Source organism: Macadamia integrifolia, chromosome 3, assembly GCF_013358625.1.
Source record: "Macadamia integrifolia cultivar HAES 741 chromosome 3, SCU_Mint_v3, whole genome shotgun sequence".
Classification (NCBI taxonomy): domain Eukaryota; kingdom Viridiplantae; phylum Streptophyta; class Magnoliopsida; order Proteales; family Proteaceae; genus Macadamia; species Macadamia integrifolia.
In genome coordinates, this window is record NC_056559.1 from 5118670 (window position 1) to 5137107 (window position 18438).

Here is an 18438-nt window from a genome sequence, read left to right on the forward strand (position 1 = left end):
ATGGTTTACATCGAGTTTTATCTATTGTTACTATCACTTTGTATTTCATTCGGGTTTTTTTCCCCGTAATAAATGTAATCAGCACCATTGATTTTTATTAGATTCTTAAATTATTTTGAAATGGGTAGTGGATATGGATCTCTTAAGCAACACCCTTTCTTTAAAACAACCTTAGATGATTTGGCTTTTATTTATGTATTTATTACTGTTGATTTTTACAATCTCAGGATCATTCAATTACCATTTGTGATGAGTATAAATGTGTTGATACATTTTGTTGTGGATGAGCTTTGGTTTTTCTATACAAATCAACGTTTTACAATGTTTCTATGAGTCATGGTTTTTTATGGATTATGTTGGCATTAAAGGCTAGAAGCATTTTCCAAGGTTTGCACCAAGTAGTGGTAGAAGGATTCTTAAAAATAGAAGCGTGGATGGTGGACGGCAGCCTCTATTTATGGCTTTACATAAGTGAATAAAAAATGACGGTTTTTTGAACTCTTTCAAATCTTACTTAACATTACATCTATTATGTATATTTTGGATTTTGTTATCGTTTGTAGAGAAACTTTGATAATGTCAATAGCAAGTAAGAAAACTATTAAAGCCTCAAGTTCAAGCCTGCAAGTAAGAAAACTATTAAGGCCTCAAGTTCAAGCCTCCTGGTTGTTATCTATTTCTCTTCCTTTCTTATTTAAAAAATTTAAAAAAAAAAAAAAAAAAAAAAAAACTAAGACTAGTAACCTAACTAAAAGAAGTTTTCAAAAGATGCTATCCATGCATATTTGTATACATCAAATGTAGGTTTATATATATATATATATATATATATGTGATTTTATGCGAGAAAAAACAATATACTATTAACAAATGTTTTCTTATGAGCATAAGTTATATATATCAAATCGATATACATTATTAATTGATTTATCGTTGACTGAAAATAATACTTTCGATCAGTGTATGTTTATTTGAAAGATACCAACTATTGTATCTAAAAAAAAAGAAAGATAGATTGATAGATACCCAAAAAGAGTGCATTTGAAAAATGTACTTACCCCTCTAGCCCTCTCTCTCACACTTTTGTCCTAGTATTCATCCAATAGTGCTAATTTGATAGGTAAACAAACATTTAATTTCAAACATAAGACTATGGAAAAACTCTTATAGAATAATATCAATCTTAAAAAAACTCAACCCTATAATCTGATTTATAAGATGAAGAAATACCTTCTGACCACCCAACCCAAGAAGTAAGTTAGTTGTGATGAGGTGATGAACGGAGATGAACTCAAAGACCAAGATTGCGAAAGAACTGAAAAAGTTTTTTAATTTGGCCACTATAGATACTACAATGAAAGTAGGCCGAGCTAGCGAATATATCAATCACAATTGTCTTTTCTAATGGATGTGAGATTAACCCCCCCATATAATGATTGAAATGGGATGCTATCATAGAACCCAAGTCAAATAGGACAATCAACCAAATTCAAATTTAACAACCGAATGACATTGGTTTAAAAATCTAAAAAACTTGAATATTTGATTCAATTTCAATTTATATTTGTTTCAAATCGAACCAAAGTGAAAGCAAGAAGCACCTGTTGCTGGCGGATGGACCCCACTTCAAGTGTACGGAGACATGACATGAGTAGTGCCACGCGCCGGGGAAGCGCGTGGGGGGTGAACGGGTGAGGGATATGGAAGTCATTTATGTGGTTGAGTGGGCAGTTTCTGATGAGAATACTTTTGGTAGAAAAAAAAAAAAGAATAGAGTAGAACTGTAGAAAATGTCGCTTCGACGAAACCGGCGGTACGAGAACGAGGAGGGCATGAAATAAGGAGTTACTCTGCAACTTTCTCTAGCAAAAATTATTTTTGTGTGGAAGGAAGGAACTGCGATTCTTCTCGTTTTGATTGTGTGGTGAGTTGTGTCTTCTTCTTCCGTTTCTCTCTGTTACTGGGTTTTCGACGGCCATTTTTAAAACCCTTATTTTGAAGGATATTCACCAATTTGCCTACTGGAATAAGAAAAAGTTATAGCGAAAAATAAAGAGACAAAACCCTAAATTGGAAAGGATGGAAAAATTTGGGAAAGGGGTATGATATGTTCTTCTAATTTCTAAACCAGTTTTCGCGTATCTATTGTGTGCGGTTCTTAAGGTTTGAGATCTGAGGAATTGGGTTTCTTTCAATGATCTTTTGACTTTTTTTTTGGGTTCTTTTTCTTTTATTCATTCATGGCGGTTTGTCGCAGTGGACGGTTGAAGATCAACTGACAAGACTTGTCCGGCGGCTTTGTTGTGGTGTGACTCGACTATGTTCCAACATTAGAACAGATTTGATTTTTAATGGCTTTCAGTCTTCGTTTCGGGACGTATAAGGTGATCGGAATGCAAGGCAGGCCAGATTATATGGAGAAGAGGAGATCTAGAAGTCCGTAAAGGTATGAAATTCATTTCACCTTGATTGTACATCATCCTGGTTCAGTTAGTTGCCAACAGTTGAAGGTTCGAAGTAGGGTAACAAATTCGGAGTCTACTCTTCTACCTATTATTGTTCAGCTAGTTGAAAGAGTAGAGAGGACCTAGTTTATCTGAAAGAAACAAATTAGAATCACATAAACTAGAACTTTTGTTGAAAGGAGTTTTTGTCTTCCTTTTCCTATGATATCCATTTATTTGTTTTGTAGATTTAGGTTGCAGTAATTGGAGTATTGGAGTCTAAATCCATCGCCTCAAGGTCATTTCTTCCAAGTTTCTGTTGGAGTCACGGTTCAGGAATGGAAGACTTGGGTGCGCAAGTTGCTCCCCCTATCTTCTTTCATCAGGGACTTCCGGGTCGATTATGTGAAGTATCTCCTATGCTGAAGAAGCGTGATCTGCCATGGCGAAGCACAACTCTTAACCATCAAGCACAGCATCTGTTCAATTCCAATTCCCAACATGCCAAGGGTGAGTGGAACCCCTTGGTTAATTCCAATTCCCAACCGGCGAAGGGTGATTGGAGTCCCATGGTTTGGGACTGGGACAGTTCAAAGTTCCTTGCCAGGCCCTCGGAGGCGGAGGTTCTTCAGTTGGGGTCGTCTGTAGTTGAATCTGGAAGGAAAAAGGATGGGGACGAGACTTTCCAGGTTCTGAAGAAGAGCTCTGTTCATGAAGATGGTGAGAAACTCGCTTTAAAACTTGGTGGCAGTTTATATTCGGTCGATGACTCTGCAACGAGACCCAACAAACGAGTCCGATCTGGTTCTCCTGGTACTGGAAGTTACCCAATGTGTCAAGTAGATGATTGTAGAGGAGATCTATCCAATGCAAAGGATTATCACCGGCGACATAAGGTCTGTGAGCTTCACAGCAAGACCATCAAAGCACTTGTGGGGCAGCAGATGCAGAGGTTTTGCCAGCAGTGTAGCAGGTAAATTGTGCTTTGTTCAGATAGTTTATTCTTCTTATTCTAAGAAGACCTTGGACCGATTACTTTTTCCCCTTCTTTCTAACCTAGTTCAGTCCCTGTTGTTGCTTGGTTCGCCTTTTTTCCCGCTTCTATTCCCTGTCATTGTGTTGGTTTATCAAGCGTCTAAACTTGAGTATTTTGAAGGTAAGATACCATACCATGTTGAAGTTGGGGTTTCACCTTTTGCAGATTTCACCCCCTTTCTGAATTTGATGAGGGGAAGAGAAGCTGTAGGCGTCGGCTCGCGGGGCACAACCGAAGAAGAAGAAAAACACAACCAGACGATGTTTCCTCGCGGTTTATGATACCTGGAAGCAGGGAGAACGGCGGTAATGGGAACCTAGATGTTGTCAATTTGTTAACCATTTTAACTCGTCTCCAAGGTGAGGAAATCTTTTTGTCCATTGGAATTGCCTTGACAGTTTTGGTCACAAATAGATTTTATAAGACATTTACAACTGCAATTGCAGGGAATAATATTGATAGAAGTGCAAATACTCCACCAATTCCCGAGAAAGACAGGCTCATCCAAATTATTAGCAAGATTAATAATTCATTACCTGTTGCTGCTAACTCTGCTTCTTGGCCACCATCAGAAAGTTTTGACCTAAACGTTTCACAACCGGCTCCATTGGACCACTCTAACAAAATTAATGGCAACACATCTTCTCCATCAACCACAGATTTGCTTACTGTACTTTCAGCTGCATTAGCACCATCTCCTGATAGTCTTGGGATTACCTCTCAAAGAAGCAGCCATGGCAGTGATGATGATAAAACTAAATTAAACTGTGTTGACCAGCATGCTAGTGTCACCTCACAGAAAGAATCAACTTCAGGGTTCCCATTGGTTGGAGAGAGGAGTAACAGTGACTTTCGGTCTCCAATTGAAATTTCGGATTGCCAGATTCAAGAGTCTCAGCCAAGTCTGACATTCCAGCTTTTTAGCTCATCTCCTGAGGGTGATAGCCCGCCGAAATTGGAATCATCTAGGAAATATTTCTCCTCCGATAGCAGTAATCCCATGGAGGAGAGGTCACTGTCGTCATCACCTGTTATGCAAAAACTATTCCCAATGCAGACAAGTGCGGAAATTATGAAACTTGAGAGGGCGTCAGTCAGTGTAGAGGACAATGGTACAGTTGAGGCCAGCAGTACTCGTGGTTGGAGCTCTGCACTGGAACTCTTTAAAGGGCCAAATGGTAGAGTTGAAAATGGTTCAGTTCAAATTCCGCCATACCAAGCGGGCTATGCATCTTCTTCTGGGTCTGACCATTCACCTTCTAGTTCAAATTCTGATGCTCAAGTAATTCTCTACACCTCCCTCTGCTAATTGGTTAAAGGTTACTCACAAGCACAAAACTCACAAAAACACGCAAATTTTTTATATGCAAGTCCACATTTCAATGTTTTGGTTAAACTTTTATTGGAAGGAAACATGAATTGCTTTTTGTCCCTCTGCAGGATCGTACTGGGCGGATCATTTTTAAATTATTTGATAAAGATCCTAGTGATTTTCCTGGGACACTGCGCACACAGGCAAGTAATGGGTATTTTGGGTTTTGTATGTTTGTCAAGTTGCATGGAAGAGTTCAATGATGCCAAATGCTATCTGTGTTTCAGATATATAATTGGCTATCTCACTGTCCTGCTGAAATGGAGAGCTACATTAGGCCTGGTTGTGTGGTTCTTTCAGTTTATGTATCAATGCCTTCTACTGCCTGGGACCAGGTGAGGGAATTGTGCCTTACAAAATAAGTGCTTGAATTTCAGCGTTTTTGTCCTGATCAGTGGCAGGGTTTATTTGCAATTTGCAGCTCCAGGAAGACCTCCTTCTGCGTGTCAATTCACTAATTCAGGACCCAGATTCTGATTTCTGGAGGAGTGGAAGGTTTCTGGTTCACACGGACAGGAAGTTGGTATCACATAAAGATGGTGAGTACTGGTTGATTATGTGTTTCTCATGATAGAGGTACTCAAGGACACTATGTTTTCTGTTTTTTACTATTTCCATACAAATTGTTCATTCTATATCTGATAGCTGCACAGGGAAGAGAAATGGTTGTACTTGAATGGGCCAGTCACTGTAGGGAGTTAGGTTAGTTCTTCACTAATGTTGCTAGAAGTTTCCTAATGTTGACTCTTGCAATCACCCCTTCAGGAATAGTTCGTCTTTGCAAATCCTGGAGAACATGGAGTGCTCCTGAGCTAGTCTCTGTGTCTCCATTGGCTATTGTTGGTGGGAAGGAGACATCTCTTGTCTTGAAGGGTCGAAATCTGACTGTTCCAGGCACCAAGTAAGTGATTTTTTTCTATTGCTGTGAAGAGATGTGAGAAATACCTCTTCTTATGGGAAACTTTTTATAGGAAAAATAATTCTCTCTTTATGCAGAATCCATTGCACGTATATGGGAGGATACATATCAAAAGAAGTTTCTGGTTTGCCCTGTGAAGGCATAGTTTATGACAACTCAAGCTTGGAAATTTTGAAGTTTACTGCAGGAGCTCCTGGTGTTCTAGGCCGCTGTTTTATTGAGGTAGCATTAAGATTCAGTTGGATGGTTTGATGGAAATGAATACTACACATAATAAATGGGGAAAAGTTCCAGTAAACCTGGAACCGCTTGCCACCAAATCAGCAAATTCTATTTTGCCTCTTGGAAGGGTGATCTAGCAATTTTGACTGTTGGGTATCTAGGAAATAGTGTGGATTGGCCATGTGTCTAAATTTCAGATCCAAGTTCAACATATCCTCCTACACATGGGTATACCCTTCCATGGTCAAATACACCTTGGTAGTGCCAAAAAAGCTTTGTTTTGCCATTTGGACCAACTCAGTTTAGGCTGAAGCTCGACATGTAAACAGGAGATATTGGGACTCCTTCTGTTCACAAAATTTCAGAACAATCTGAGCTGCCATGTGGCAGTTCTAAAGGGTGTGGTTGAAAGCCAACTGGAAGTAGGCATGGCAAGCCCCACTCTAATGATAATTAATCTTTCAAACTAATTTGTTCTTGTTCTTTTTAATTTGTGATAAAACCCTTGTGGTTGATAGCTGTGAATTGTATTTCCAGGTGGAGAATTCTTTCAAAGGGAACTGCTTTCCTGTTATCATTGCTGATGATACCATCTGTCAAGAACTGAATGTCCTTGAATCTGAATTTGAGGAAGGTACAGAACATCTTCAGGATTTTGCGCGGCCAAGATCTAGGGAGGATATTCTGCACTTCCTAAATGAACTTGGATGGGTTTTACAAGGGAAGAGCACTCCTTTGAGGTCTGAAGGTCTGGATTCCTCATATGTGAGGTTCAAATATCTCTTCACCTTCTCAGTTGATAGGGGCTGGTGTGCTCTGGTTAAGACTCTCCTGGATATACTCATGGAGAAACACTCGGGGAAGGATGGAGTATCGAAGGAATGCATGGAAGCACTCTCTGAGATTCATCTGTTAAACAGGGCAGTGAAGAGGAAGTGTAGGAGCATGGTTAAATTGCTAGTCCATTATTCTTTAACCAGCAGTAATGCCTCAAAAAAATACCTCTTCCCACCTAATTTGGCTGGACCAGGTGGTGTTACACCTCTGCATTTGGCTGCATCAATGAAAGATTCAGAGGACTTGATTGATGCTTTGACAAACGACCCACAAGAGGTAACCTTATTTTTCTGCATTTCTCCCCACTTCATTGGTTGGTTGGATGTTATAGTATGATGACATTCACCCTTGACAGAGTCCAATGACATGGTCAAATCACCCTCTTCAACCCAATGGGTGAAGAAAAACTTGTGTTTTTACTCTTTTAGTATGCCTTTCATATGAGTTTTTTTTATCCATCCCCCAAAGCTTACTTGTTTTGTTTTCCCTTCCTTTTTGGAATGAATTTATGTAGATTGGATTGAGCTGCTGGGCTTCAGTACAGGATGCGAATGGACAGTCTCCATATGCATATGCCTCGATGAGGAACAACCACTCATACAACAGGATTGTGGCTCGGAAGCTTGCTGACAGAAAACATGGTCAAGTCACGATAGCGGTTGGGGATGAGCTGTCCTTAAACAAGTCATGGATAATGGCCAAACAGGCTGAGAGGCAAGGGATCCAGTCATTGCAAAGGCGACAGTCTTGTACCAGGTGTGTGGCTTTGGAGACCAGATACAAGAAGCGAATTGCAGGTGCACAAGGGTTGATTCAGAGGCCCTACGTCCATTCAATGCTGGCAGTTGCTGCTGTCTGTGTTTGTGTGTGCATCTTATTCCGATGCCTCCCCGACGTCGGATCTGTTGCTCCCTTCAAGTGGGAGAACGTGCTATATGGTTCAATTTAGCCTGGTAACCAGAAGAGGTGCTTAATAAGCTTCTAAAACATTTTACTGGTAAAGAGACGGGCCCAGAAGAGATGTAGAATTGTGGAGTGGTCAGTTCTGTTTCAGATTCTGCGTGCCTCTCACCAGCCAGCCAGCCAGCCAGCCAGCTCGAATGGGTTCTTGTGGGTCTAAGGTACTTTTTAGCCCATTTTTGGTGGATACATGGATACATTACTTTTTTTCTTCTGTGGTGGGGACTGGCCTATAAGGAAACCCCTGAAAGACTGCGATTTGGCATCTGGGATAGTGCAGAAGGCAGAAGCAAAATGCCAGGAGGGAGACCCCACCTCCCATCCCTGCACCCCCTCACCCCCTCACTCGTTTATAAATGGACAAAAAGGGAATTCAAATTCCAAAAATGAGAGAAGCTAGTATGGGACAATGGGTACAAGGAAGGCAGGGATAATGCAGAGCTTTAAGATTATTCTGAGTAAGTTACCCCCTTTTATATATATATATATATATATATATCATTATTATAAGATTCATGGTCACCAAGACTCAATGGGGAGCTGACCATGGGTTTTTTTAATTGTAAATTCGCAAGTGTGGATGTAGAATGAGATGGAATATAAGTTTATGCAGATAGATAAGGGAATATTTATTTATTGGATCAAATTCTTACTAAGAAATTATTTGATTAGTCTGTGTCTCTCTCAACCTACGTTTAGATAGCTTTCCCTGTAATAACTCTTTATCGCCAAGGATAATGGCGCCTTAAGTTTCTGTTGGTTTAGGTGGACCCCGCTCTTTATAGAAAGATAGACTGTTACGTCCAATCGTCGAGGGTTTTGTTTAGTTAATGTACTCATGTTGCTTCTCGGTTGTGGGACTTTAGTGGTTGATTGAAGTGGGACGGGAAGATTAGAGCTGCTGCTGTGTGTACTGTTTAGACCTTAGGGTGATGACTAAATTTATGGACGAATAGATAGAGCTACTATGGTGCTCTTACCTGTACCTTCCACGAGTGTAACTCTGTAAGGGTGTCGATTTAGAATCTGAATCTGAATTAATTTAAAATTCGGTTTAATTTTGATTTTAAAAAGTTAATCTTATTTCTGTTTGGTTCACTTTTGATTTTGGACTATAACTTGTCGATTTGAATTGAATTGAAGCAATGAGTGGAACTTGTATAAATCGAATCTGAATCTAACTCAAATCATGTTAGACTCTACAATTACGTGTCTTTGTTGAGTTATGTGAAATTATCTAATGTGTTTTTATTACCTTTTCTTGCAAGCCATCTCGTTATCCTGATGACACAAGCACACCCACCCTGAACTCTCATGGGAGTTGGGATAGATTAGGGAGTGAGTGTTTTTTGAAATTGATATTGAAATTACTTGTTAAAGATCAACACTTCACAATTAAGAGGTCATTAGTTCAACTCTCTTAGTGATTTAACTATTAGAAAAAAACATGTTGTAGTTCATGTTGGCTAAATTATCTACATGGAATCATGGAAGATTAACAAAGAATTATTCGTCACTTTTACAAGTTTTTTCTTTTTTTTTGGGCAACTATTATGGGACTTTGTGGTGAGTTGAGAAGAAAAAAATCAAAAAACAGAGAGAGAAGGGGAAGGGTGCGGTGGGGAGAAAGAATCATGAGGCTAGGGCTTGATAAGGCATTGTGTGCCTAGTGCGCGTTGCGTGCCTGATGTTAGTGGGGTTATTTTATTTTGGATTAATATCTAGGTAACCATGGTCTTATTATAAACAATTGTAATTAAAAAATAATAAAATTAATTATTAATTATATAAAGGATAAATGCCATTGTAACATTGACATGAGACTCAAATCAATTTAAAATTTAAATATCCAAAATACCGCCTATTGTAAAAAGGTATAATGGACAGCGGGCAAAACCTTCATGTTGATTTATCATGGAGAATTCATTGTAACCTTTACATGGTATCACCTAAGCAAAATATTTTTATTTGATTAAGTAATTACTATTACTATTTGAGAATTTAATACCCGAAAAAAAAAATTTGGTTCCAAATAGGGGTGTTTAAAAAGCCCGGTCCACCTGAGCCAGAACAGGGCCTGGGCTGAGATTTCACCCCATAGGGTGGGTTAGGGTTGAGAATTTCAGGCCCGAGGCTGAGTTGGGTTGGGCTTAGGTTGAGGTCTCAATCCAACTCAACCCAATCCAAGCCAATGATATGTATTAAGTATATAATCATATAAATATGCTAATGATTATTAATGGTTACTTGTAGAGAAAGGTATTTCTTTTTCCACAATCTACATATATACCAAAACTTTGGTCTTTGACCTCTGCAATGCATCAAGATCAAGCAACCAAATAACCGATAGTACTGGGTTGGGTTGGATTGGGTTAAACCCGGCCCAATCAGGGTCCATCAGGGCTGGGTTGGGCCTGGGCTGAGATATCCTAGCTCAACGAAGGGCTGGGCTTGGGTTGAGTTAAGAGACCTTAGGGCTGGGTTGGGTTTTCTAAAACCCAGCCCAACCCAGCCCATTGACACCTTAGTTACAAAAATTAAAGGAGAAAGAACTGTGCCCACATTCCCATGCCCAGACATATGGGGAAGTGGGGGTTGGACTGTGAAATGATATCTGTGCCCCTTGGAATGATGGTTACAAAAATTCCTTTTAAGTTTAAAATTTTCACTTTCTTTCCATTTAATTCCCTTTACAACCAAATGAAGCCTTGAAAAATTAGCAATGAAAAAAAAATGAAGTTTCATTTACATGAATGATTAACAAAGATATCATACTTTAAGCTCCAGCATGGCTCTGTTTGTTTCAATGGAAATACCATTTATCAATAAATTTTGACTATAATTTAATTTTTGTATTCCATTGGCCTTTGTCCTTTCTATATTTATTGTTTTTGATAAGGAAAATATGTAGGCGTACTTAAGTGGGGAAAATAATCCATCCATTTGATGGGTTAGAATCCTCCGTAGCTGGTGGGTTTATTGTTCATTAATGAACCATCAGTTTATTATTATTATTATTATTATTTTGGGGGGAGGGGGGGTGGGAGACATATAAAATTAAACAAATTCCCAATTTTTTTTTTATATTTTATTCTAGTAAATAATTTCCACTTTTTTTTTTCTTCAGATAAATGTAATTTTCATTTTAATCATATTAAAGCAAACTGAGCCTTAAATAGATAGTCTGCGTTAGAGTAAAAGCTGATACTAGATTAGGGCACCGTTTGACAACGTTCTGTTTCTGTTGTTTCTGCATTTTCTTGTTCCCAGAAACAGAGAAACAATTTAAAAAGCGTTTGATAAAGTTGTTCTGTTTCACTCGTTTCTAGAGACATAAATCAAAATTTATGCCTATTTACAATTCTATAAACAACTTTGACGAAACACGTTAGACTTGTTTCATCATTTCTAGAAACGAATTTGAGGGAAAAAAAAGGCTGTTGTGCCCGATAAATTTCTCAACTATTTAAACCTAAAAAGAAGCAACCGAACCCTCTTTCTCTTTTGGGCATCCGATGATGCTATTGGGGTTTTTAGTGGCAATATGTCTGCAAAAAACGTTTTGAGAAACAAGTTTATCAAACACCAGACAATCCATTTTTTTTTTTTTTCGGAAACGTGAAAAGCCGTTTCTGTTGTTTTTGTGTTTTTGTTGTTTCTAGACACAGAAACAGCAGAAACATTAACAAATGGTGCCTAGGGTTTACATTGGACTAGACCAACCTTAGTCTAGAAAGAACCCAGCCCAGCCCAGCCCAGCCCAGCCCAGTCATCTTGTTTATTACATTATGAAGTGAAGTTTCAAAATTTGGGCTGCACCAATCTTAGCTCAATCTGAGTTCTGCTGTGTGATAAATTATTTCCCGCCCAAACTTGTACCAATAGATATTCAACATGCCCTCTTATATCCCCACAGAAAAAAAAAAAAAATTTTACTGATGGACACAGTTTCCCTTCCTCACGTGAAGACTCTAAGGGCATTTTCGACTTTGTACCCAACGACATATTCAATATGCCCTCTTATATACTAGCAAATGTGGACGTACAAATGTACATATGAGAGAGAGAGAGAGAGAGAGAGAGAGAGAGAGAGAATAATTGAAAGGCCATGACAAAGTCCAATCGAGGGAGTATTGCTCAATTCCCTTTATCGTTTGCTTGTGTTTAAAACATATTGGGTAAAAGATGAAGAAGAAAAAAAAAAACCTTGAAAAAGTGGGGACCCTAGAGTTGCTCAGGTGGTTCATGCCTCTCTTGTCGAAGGTTGGCCTTGGGCTGTGGTTTTAAGTTTGGATGGCCCTGCACTCTTGGTTCCTTTTATCTTTGGCCGTGAAAAGTGTGATTTTTTCATGAGGCCCTCCTGGCCCCTATATGGGCTAGTTGTTGTTTTGGTCTCTTGTTGGGTCTATCTCTCTGGACCCATTGATCTTTTGTGGTCCCTCAGTGGGCCACCTTTGCTTGCATAAGTTACTAGAAACTTCTATACGCCACATAGGAATGGCATTAAATAAATAAAATGTTGTCTTCTTTGGTCCCTTGTGGGCTACCTCAAAGATGGAAGAATCAAATAAATAAAATGAAAAATGATGAGAGAGAGAGGGGGTACATATGCGTGTCCAACATTAATAATTGTCATGAGTTAGATTGGATAGAATTGAAATTTTATGGACATGAGTCTTTGCTCATATATCAAATTTCAGTTGCAACGAAGCTGGCCTCATGATAAGATAATGCTCGAAAAAATCTAACAATTTTTTTTTCCTAAAATGAGAAGGAATTTTTAAAAATGTAAGAAAATATAATGATATATGGTATAATGTATGGTTTAAATTTGATTTATAAAATTAGAAATGTGATTATTTTATATATTATTATCTATATGTCTATACAATCAAAATTATCAAATCGCCTTTTCACAGGACAAAATTTAATGCCAAACTAGTGATACCCTCCAATCTTTTTTTTTTTCCTGGGTAGGAGATACCCTCTAATCTTAATAGACTTACGAACGATTTCCTATAGAGGTTTATCAAAATCCGTGGCCCAGCTTTTCCCTCTAGTTTCCATCCTGAAGATGGTCAATGTGACCAACCTGGCCCATCTATAGGGTTTGGATCTATCGTGTTGCTTGGTTAAGCCAGACGACAACTGAACTGGGTCAACAGCAAGTCATGGATGTAGTTTCCAAGCACGGTGGATCAAACGTGTTTGAATGGTTCAACCTTTAGCCACACCGACCATCGACGTGCAGATTCCAATCATGGTGGACCAGCATTCTTTGTTCTTAGTTTTCCTTTGTGAGCACCACCTCCTTAATAAGATCTGTGATGTTATCTTCTGGAGAAAAAGCTAAGAACATTCTTAGAAGCTTTTGATAAACCAAATAAAATTCTCAGAAACTCTTGTGAGCAGTACTGAACAAGGCAAATAGCCCTCCCACCAAGAAGCTTCTTTGGATTTCCGATCTTTGGTTTTGGTAGTCAGTTTAAACACACGGTTTAAACACGTAATGTACTATGGAGAGACTCTAGATTGTGTGGAACACTGTACGTTTCTTCTAAGCCTAATAAAGTCAGGAAATAATATGAAAATTTTCCTTCACCCACAAAAAGGAGATCAATGATAAAAAAAACTATTGACCCTGATAGACAAATTTGAATTTAAAATTTTTAAATTTCAAATCTCCATAACTTAATCGTTATCTTGTAACAGTCCATACATATTTTCTCTTTGATTCTCTCCTTGTAATAGTCTATTCTTTATTCTCTCCTTGTAACAATCTATTTGATGTAAATCCTTTTCTATATAAAGCAATACTTGCTTACCCAAAAAGCAAGCAATTCAAACACAATTGAATTTGTATTTCTTCAGACCCCTTTCCCATAGGAGCTTAATCTAACAACAAAGAATAAAGGGAATTCCTTCATCATAGGTGAAAGAAAACTCAATTTAATAAAGTAACAAAACCTCTCCAAAACAAACTATTAGATAAAAAAATTAAATCCATCCGATAGATGAGATGAAATACATAATGTATACTTGACGAAACCCCCCATGTAGGTTATTTTTGGCTCAACCTATCGAGGGCCCATAAGCCACAAGGTGAGCAGGCCCAAGGTTGGGGGGGGGGTGTGGGCTTGGGCGTGGAGATATGGATCAAAGGACTGGATCAAGTGACCAAAGTTCGACCAAGCCTGGGACTGCACCCCCCCTCCCCAATTGAAATTGGTAAAAAGAAGGGCATATCCCTGATGATTGATGCTCCCGCATGGGCGCGGTCTTGGGGCAACCAGAATCAAATGACTCGATCAAGTGACCAAAGTTTGACTAAGCTTGGGACTGCACCCCCTCCCACCTTGAAATTGGAAAAAGAGGGCATATCCCTGATGAATGATGCTCCCGCATGTGCGAGGTCTTGGGGCGACGAGAATCAAAGAACTCGATCAAGTGAACAAAGCTTGACCAAGTCTTTGGGATTGGGACTGCAACTCCATTGAAATTGGTAAAAAGGAGGTTTCTTTGGAGTGGGGGAGTTGGGGGCGAGAATTAGAGTACTCGATCAAGTGACCAAAGCCTTACCAGGTCTTGGATTGCACACCCCTTGAAATTGGTAAAAAGAAAGGAGTCCCAAATGCAAAATGCTCTTGCATGTGCGAAGTCTAAGAGTGGGAGACGAGAACTATGTAGCCTTAACTCTAAAATGTCGAGAGAATATTTCGATCACTTGACCATCAAATAAAATCGCAACATTTATACCTTATTGAAATTGATAAAGTATATAATATAATAGGATCCTCATTTTATAAAAGTAAAAATAAAAATAAAAGGAAGGTATTGGTCGGACCTAATTGATTCCCCACCAACATAGTATCTCGTATTGGGAATGTTGTGCATGATTAGTTAGTTATCTCTTTTTTGGTAAATGATTAATTTAGTTATCGGTCCACAATCAAGTTCATGGTCATGGGGCTATAACCGGCCTTTAAATGGACTAATTGTCTAATCAAACTATAAACATACCATAAATGGATTATAATTAGAAAAATAAAAAAGGATTATAACCATATAAAATGGGCTTAAAATGGTCGATTAATGATTTAATGGTGCCGATCTTGGTCAGCCATCCCGCGGGGTTCGAGTATACGACAAAACAAAAACAAAACACCCGTGGGCCATGGCCACAGGATTGCACCACTCCCTTTCCCCCCAACTTCCTCGTCTCTCTCTGGTAGTTGTAGTTAAAGTTCCATAAGGCGGTTAGACTAAAAAGGAACAAGACTCCTTCCTACCTTTCCTGAGATTATAAATAGGGAAGGGGAAAAAGCCTCTCAGTATCTACCAGCGAAGAATCTAGTCCAGACTCCTAAGCACAACTAGCTGAAGATGGAGACGGAGATGGAGATCTTTCACTCCAGTCACCCACAACACATCCTCAAGCCAAGCAACAGCCAAGTCCCCTTCAGCTGCGGCGGCTGCAAGGAACTCGGCATCGGCGCCAAATACGAATGCAAGCAATGCGAATTCAACCTACACAAGGCATGTGCCACGGCGCTTCCTGTCTGTACTACTCACATCTTCTCCAAGAAATGTGAATTCAGGTTCCATGAGCAGCCTCCTGGTATGAAGAAGAGGGAATGTAATGCCTGCATGAAGGACGTGTTAGGATTTGTTTACCACTGCAATGGGTGCGATATAGATCTTCACCCATGTTGTGCAAACCTCCCACAAGTCCTAGACTATGAGGAGCACAAATTATATCTGTACCACAAGCTCTCCAGATCTTGTGATAAATGTGGTAAAAAAGGTTCTGGTTTGTCGTATAGGTCTGAGTGTAAGAAGTACAACTATCATGTATCCTGCGTGAAGAGCTGGTTCATGGAGAGTTGGGAAGCTAATGAGTCTCAGAAGAAAGAAGAAATTATTAAGGAGAACAAGAAGGAGGTGAGGGAGTTGGAGATCATGAAAATTCCAAAACATAAAGGGACGTTGCAGAGGAACGATGAGAGGAAGAGTACTGGTGGGAATAAGGTATGGAAGGTTTGCAAGAAAATTGCTACTGCAGCAGTTGGTATTATAGTTGCAGCAATTCTTGGGGACCCTACTGCTATGATAGTTGCTGTTGTTGGGGCTTTCATGCCCAAATGAAGGGAAGCACCAATAATATATAAATTTTTCTTTTTTTAATTTTTAATAATTTTGTTTGGCTTGTTTTTGCACTTTTGTATGGGCAAGCAAGTCAGTGCTTGGTTGTGATTTGTTTGAGAGGGTGAAAAGCTGTTTAGGCTTTGTTTGGTTGCCAGGGGAATGCAAATTTTTGAGGTGAAGTGAAATTTTTTTCCCAGAAAAAATAAATTTAGATGTTTGATTGCAAGGGAAATATATTTTACATGCATGTAAAAAAAAAAATTCTCTCTCTCTCTCTCTCTCTCTCTATATATATATATATATTAAAATTTTCATTTTTATTTCCCAACCGAAATAGGAAGAAAAAATAAAACCCGTGGAACCAAGGATGGCCTTTCCCTTTCTTTTCAATATTTTTTGTTTCCTTTCTTTAGGAGCTTTGGATGGTTAATGTTGGCTTGAAGGATCTTCTCTGCTACTATGATGAAAAGGGCTTTTCGCACACTCTTCAGTCTATTGTTTCTAATTGGGATTGTCTTCACGTTGAGTTGGAGAACTGTGATTCACCGGAGCTTCAATTGTCTTCAGCTGGATAATCATATCTCACCGGAACAATCAGTGACGAGATTGAATTCAACGCTTCTCCAATTTGCAGCAATTGACATTAACGATTATCGAACAGTTACTAGAAGGGAATTTTGGCAACTCGGGATCATACCATTCTTTCTCATCTTGGGAGAAATCTAATTACCTTAACTTTCGGGCGGTGACTTCCTCTATTGGCAGACTATCATTCCAGCTATGATCTCCGAAGTATTACGGAATTTGGTTGGAATTTCGAAAATCCCTCTGCGATTGGTCACAGAAGAAAAGGTTCCAACCAGATATCACGTTGAATTTGATCGACCTTGTCAAACGTCCAATTGATCGGTACAACGGATTGCTGGCGGACTCCAACGGCCGCATGTATCCTTCTTGTGCGTTGGTGAGGAACAGTGGGGTTTTGCTTAAGACATGGTATGGAGATCTGAACGACGGTCACGATATCACTTCACTTCTGTTGCAACCAAACAACTCAAAAGGGAAAAAAAAATTCCTTCCCTTCCCTTTTCCCTTGCAACCAAACCCAGCCTTATTGATTTATTGCATATATGAATCGTAAATATTTATTTTCCTATTCAGTAAACAATCCAGATAATGTAATTTTCTCTTAAATTACAATAGAAATACTCTCATTTAAACAAACTGAGCCTTAACAGATCATCTGCGTTGGGCAGAAGCCAATATTAGGACTAGGCCAACCAGAGCCCACATCCAGCCCATCCCAGTTCAAACAGTCGGGAGTGAACTTTCAATCTTGGGCTGCATTAGTCTCGGCCCAGTCTAAGTTCTGCCTTGTAATATGCCCCATTGTGATGGAATGAGTGTCAAAATCAAGGGGGGTCTTTCGGACCTTGAACTAGAAGGAGGAGGCCTATGGTGTAGAAAAATGTTCACCCAATTAAACTTTGTGTGTTGAAATATAGAATTCAGGTTGGCCTCGTTGGCGCCCGACTTTAGTTTGTCTGGACTTTGGCCGAGTGGTTGGTCTGGATCTGGCCCAGAAAAAATCCAGCCTAGCATTGTTAACTAGACGATAGTGGCCTTAGTAGTGTTAATTATCGTGCCCTGTGAGATATTGGCATATTGGGAGTTATAGAGGTACAGTTCCATATCGTTTTCTAGCTAGAATCTTTCATGTGTCTTTATATACCAATAACAACAATAATAACATGTAAAACTTTATTTTAATTTAATGGGATCGGCTACATAGAGATTCCAAGCAAGGACAAGCGCGAGGATTCATGCAAAAAGATTGACGGGTTAATGTCTTTATATACCATTGAGATAGAAATAAGTTCACCTAATAGACCAACCTCATCTAAGGGGTGATCGATTGTGTGATTTAGCAAGCAAGCAAGCAAGACCCCAAACTAGGTGGAAACCAGATCAAGTTCACGTATGAGAACAATCTCGTACGTCACTGGTCCATGGATTTGGAATCTACTTTCTCTCTCTTCATTTAATAGATTCCAAATCCAAAGACCATGCAGGGACGTAAGAAATTGTTCTCGTATGTGAACTTGATCCGGATTCAACTAGGTGAACATAGGATTCGTTTCATCTCCATAGAGCCCAAGGACTAGATAGTGATCCCACGGCTGGGAGGACCCGTGCACGTGTCTCCGAGGTCACCCTAATCGTGAGATCACTCTCTGATCGTTGGGTTCTATGGAGAGGAACCCTATCCTAAACATAAGTCATCAAAGTAGATTAATACAAGCTTGATGATGTCCAAATTCCAAAATAAAGAGCATCTCCTTATGAATTAAATTTAAGAACTAGTACACTAATGGAGATTCGATTCTCTTATTTATTGTTGCCGAAGCTTCCATATGTTCCTTTACCGAAAAAAGAAAAGCTCCCATATGTTCAATAATCCAGGATGTTACTTTTTCTTTATTTTTCCTTGGTCACATATTCT

At 39.1% G+C, this 18438-nt stretch overlaps 2 protein-coding genes across 3 annotated transcripts; both read left to right on the forward strand.

Annotated features, from left to right (window-relative positions):
• The first annotated feature begins 1764 nt into the window (after positions 1–1764).
• Positions 1765–8461, forward strand: LOC122074059 (squamosa promoter-binding-like protein 14). Of its 2 annotated transcripts, none has more exons than XM_042638865.1 (12): positions 1765–1924; positions 2258–2446; positions 2693–3417; positions 3646–3839; positions 3927–4762; positions 4921–4995; positions 5080–5187; positions 5274–5391; positions 5618–5753; positions 5849–5993; positions 6531–7106; positions 7345–8461. In XM_042638865.1, the coding sequence occupies exons 3-12, from the start codon at positions 2783–2785 to the stop codon at positions 7777–7779; spliced, it is 3258 nt and encodes a 1085-aa protein (XP_042494799.1). In that variant the 5' UTR covers positions 1765–1924; positions 2258–2446; positions 2693–2782; the 3' UTR covers positions 7780–8461. The 2 variants fall into 2 exon arrangements, with proteins under 2 accessions (XP_042494799.1, XP_042494800.1); XM_042638866.1 differs by lacking the exon at positions 1765–1924 and adding an exon at positions 1984–2163.
• Positions 8462–15173: 6712 nt separating this feature from the next.
• LOC122073724 lies at positions 15174–15935 on the forward strand. The gene has a single exon (XM_042638349.1). It carries the CDS (start codon positions 15174–15176, stop codon positions 15933–15935), a length of 762 nt encoding a protein of 253 aa, XP_042494283.1.
• The last annotated feature ends 2503 nt before the right edge of the window (positions 15936–18438 follow it).

What these genes read in the sequence shown, in the direction of transcription:
- LOC122074059 (XM_042638865.1), top strand. Translation starts at nt 2,783, where the DNA reads ATGGAAGACTTGGGTGCGCAAGTTGCTCCCCCTATCTTCTTTCATCAG. An exon ending in CTTCTACTGCCTGGGACCAG is followed by an intron (nt 5,188 to 5,273) that starts GTGAGGGAATTG and finishes TGCAATTTGCAG; the next exon opens with CTCCAGGAAGACCTCCTTCT. An exon ending in CTGACTGTTCCAGGCACCAA is followed by an intron (nt 5,754 to 5,848) that starts GTAAGTGATTTT and finishes CTCTTTATGCAG; the next exon opens with AATCCATTGCACGTATATGG.
- LOC122073724 (XM_042638349.1), top strand. Translation starts at nt 15,174, where the DNA reads ATGGAGACGGAGATGGAGATCTTTCACTCCAGTCACCCACAACACATC.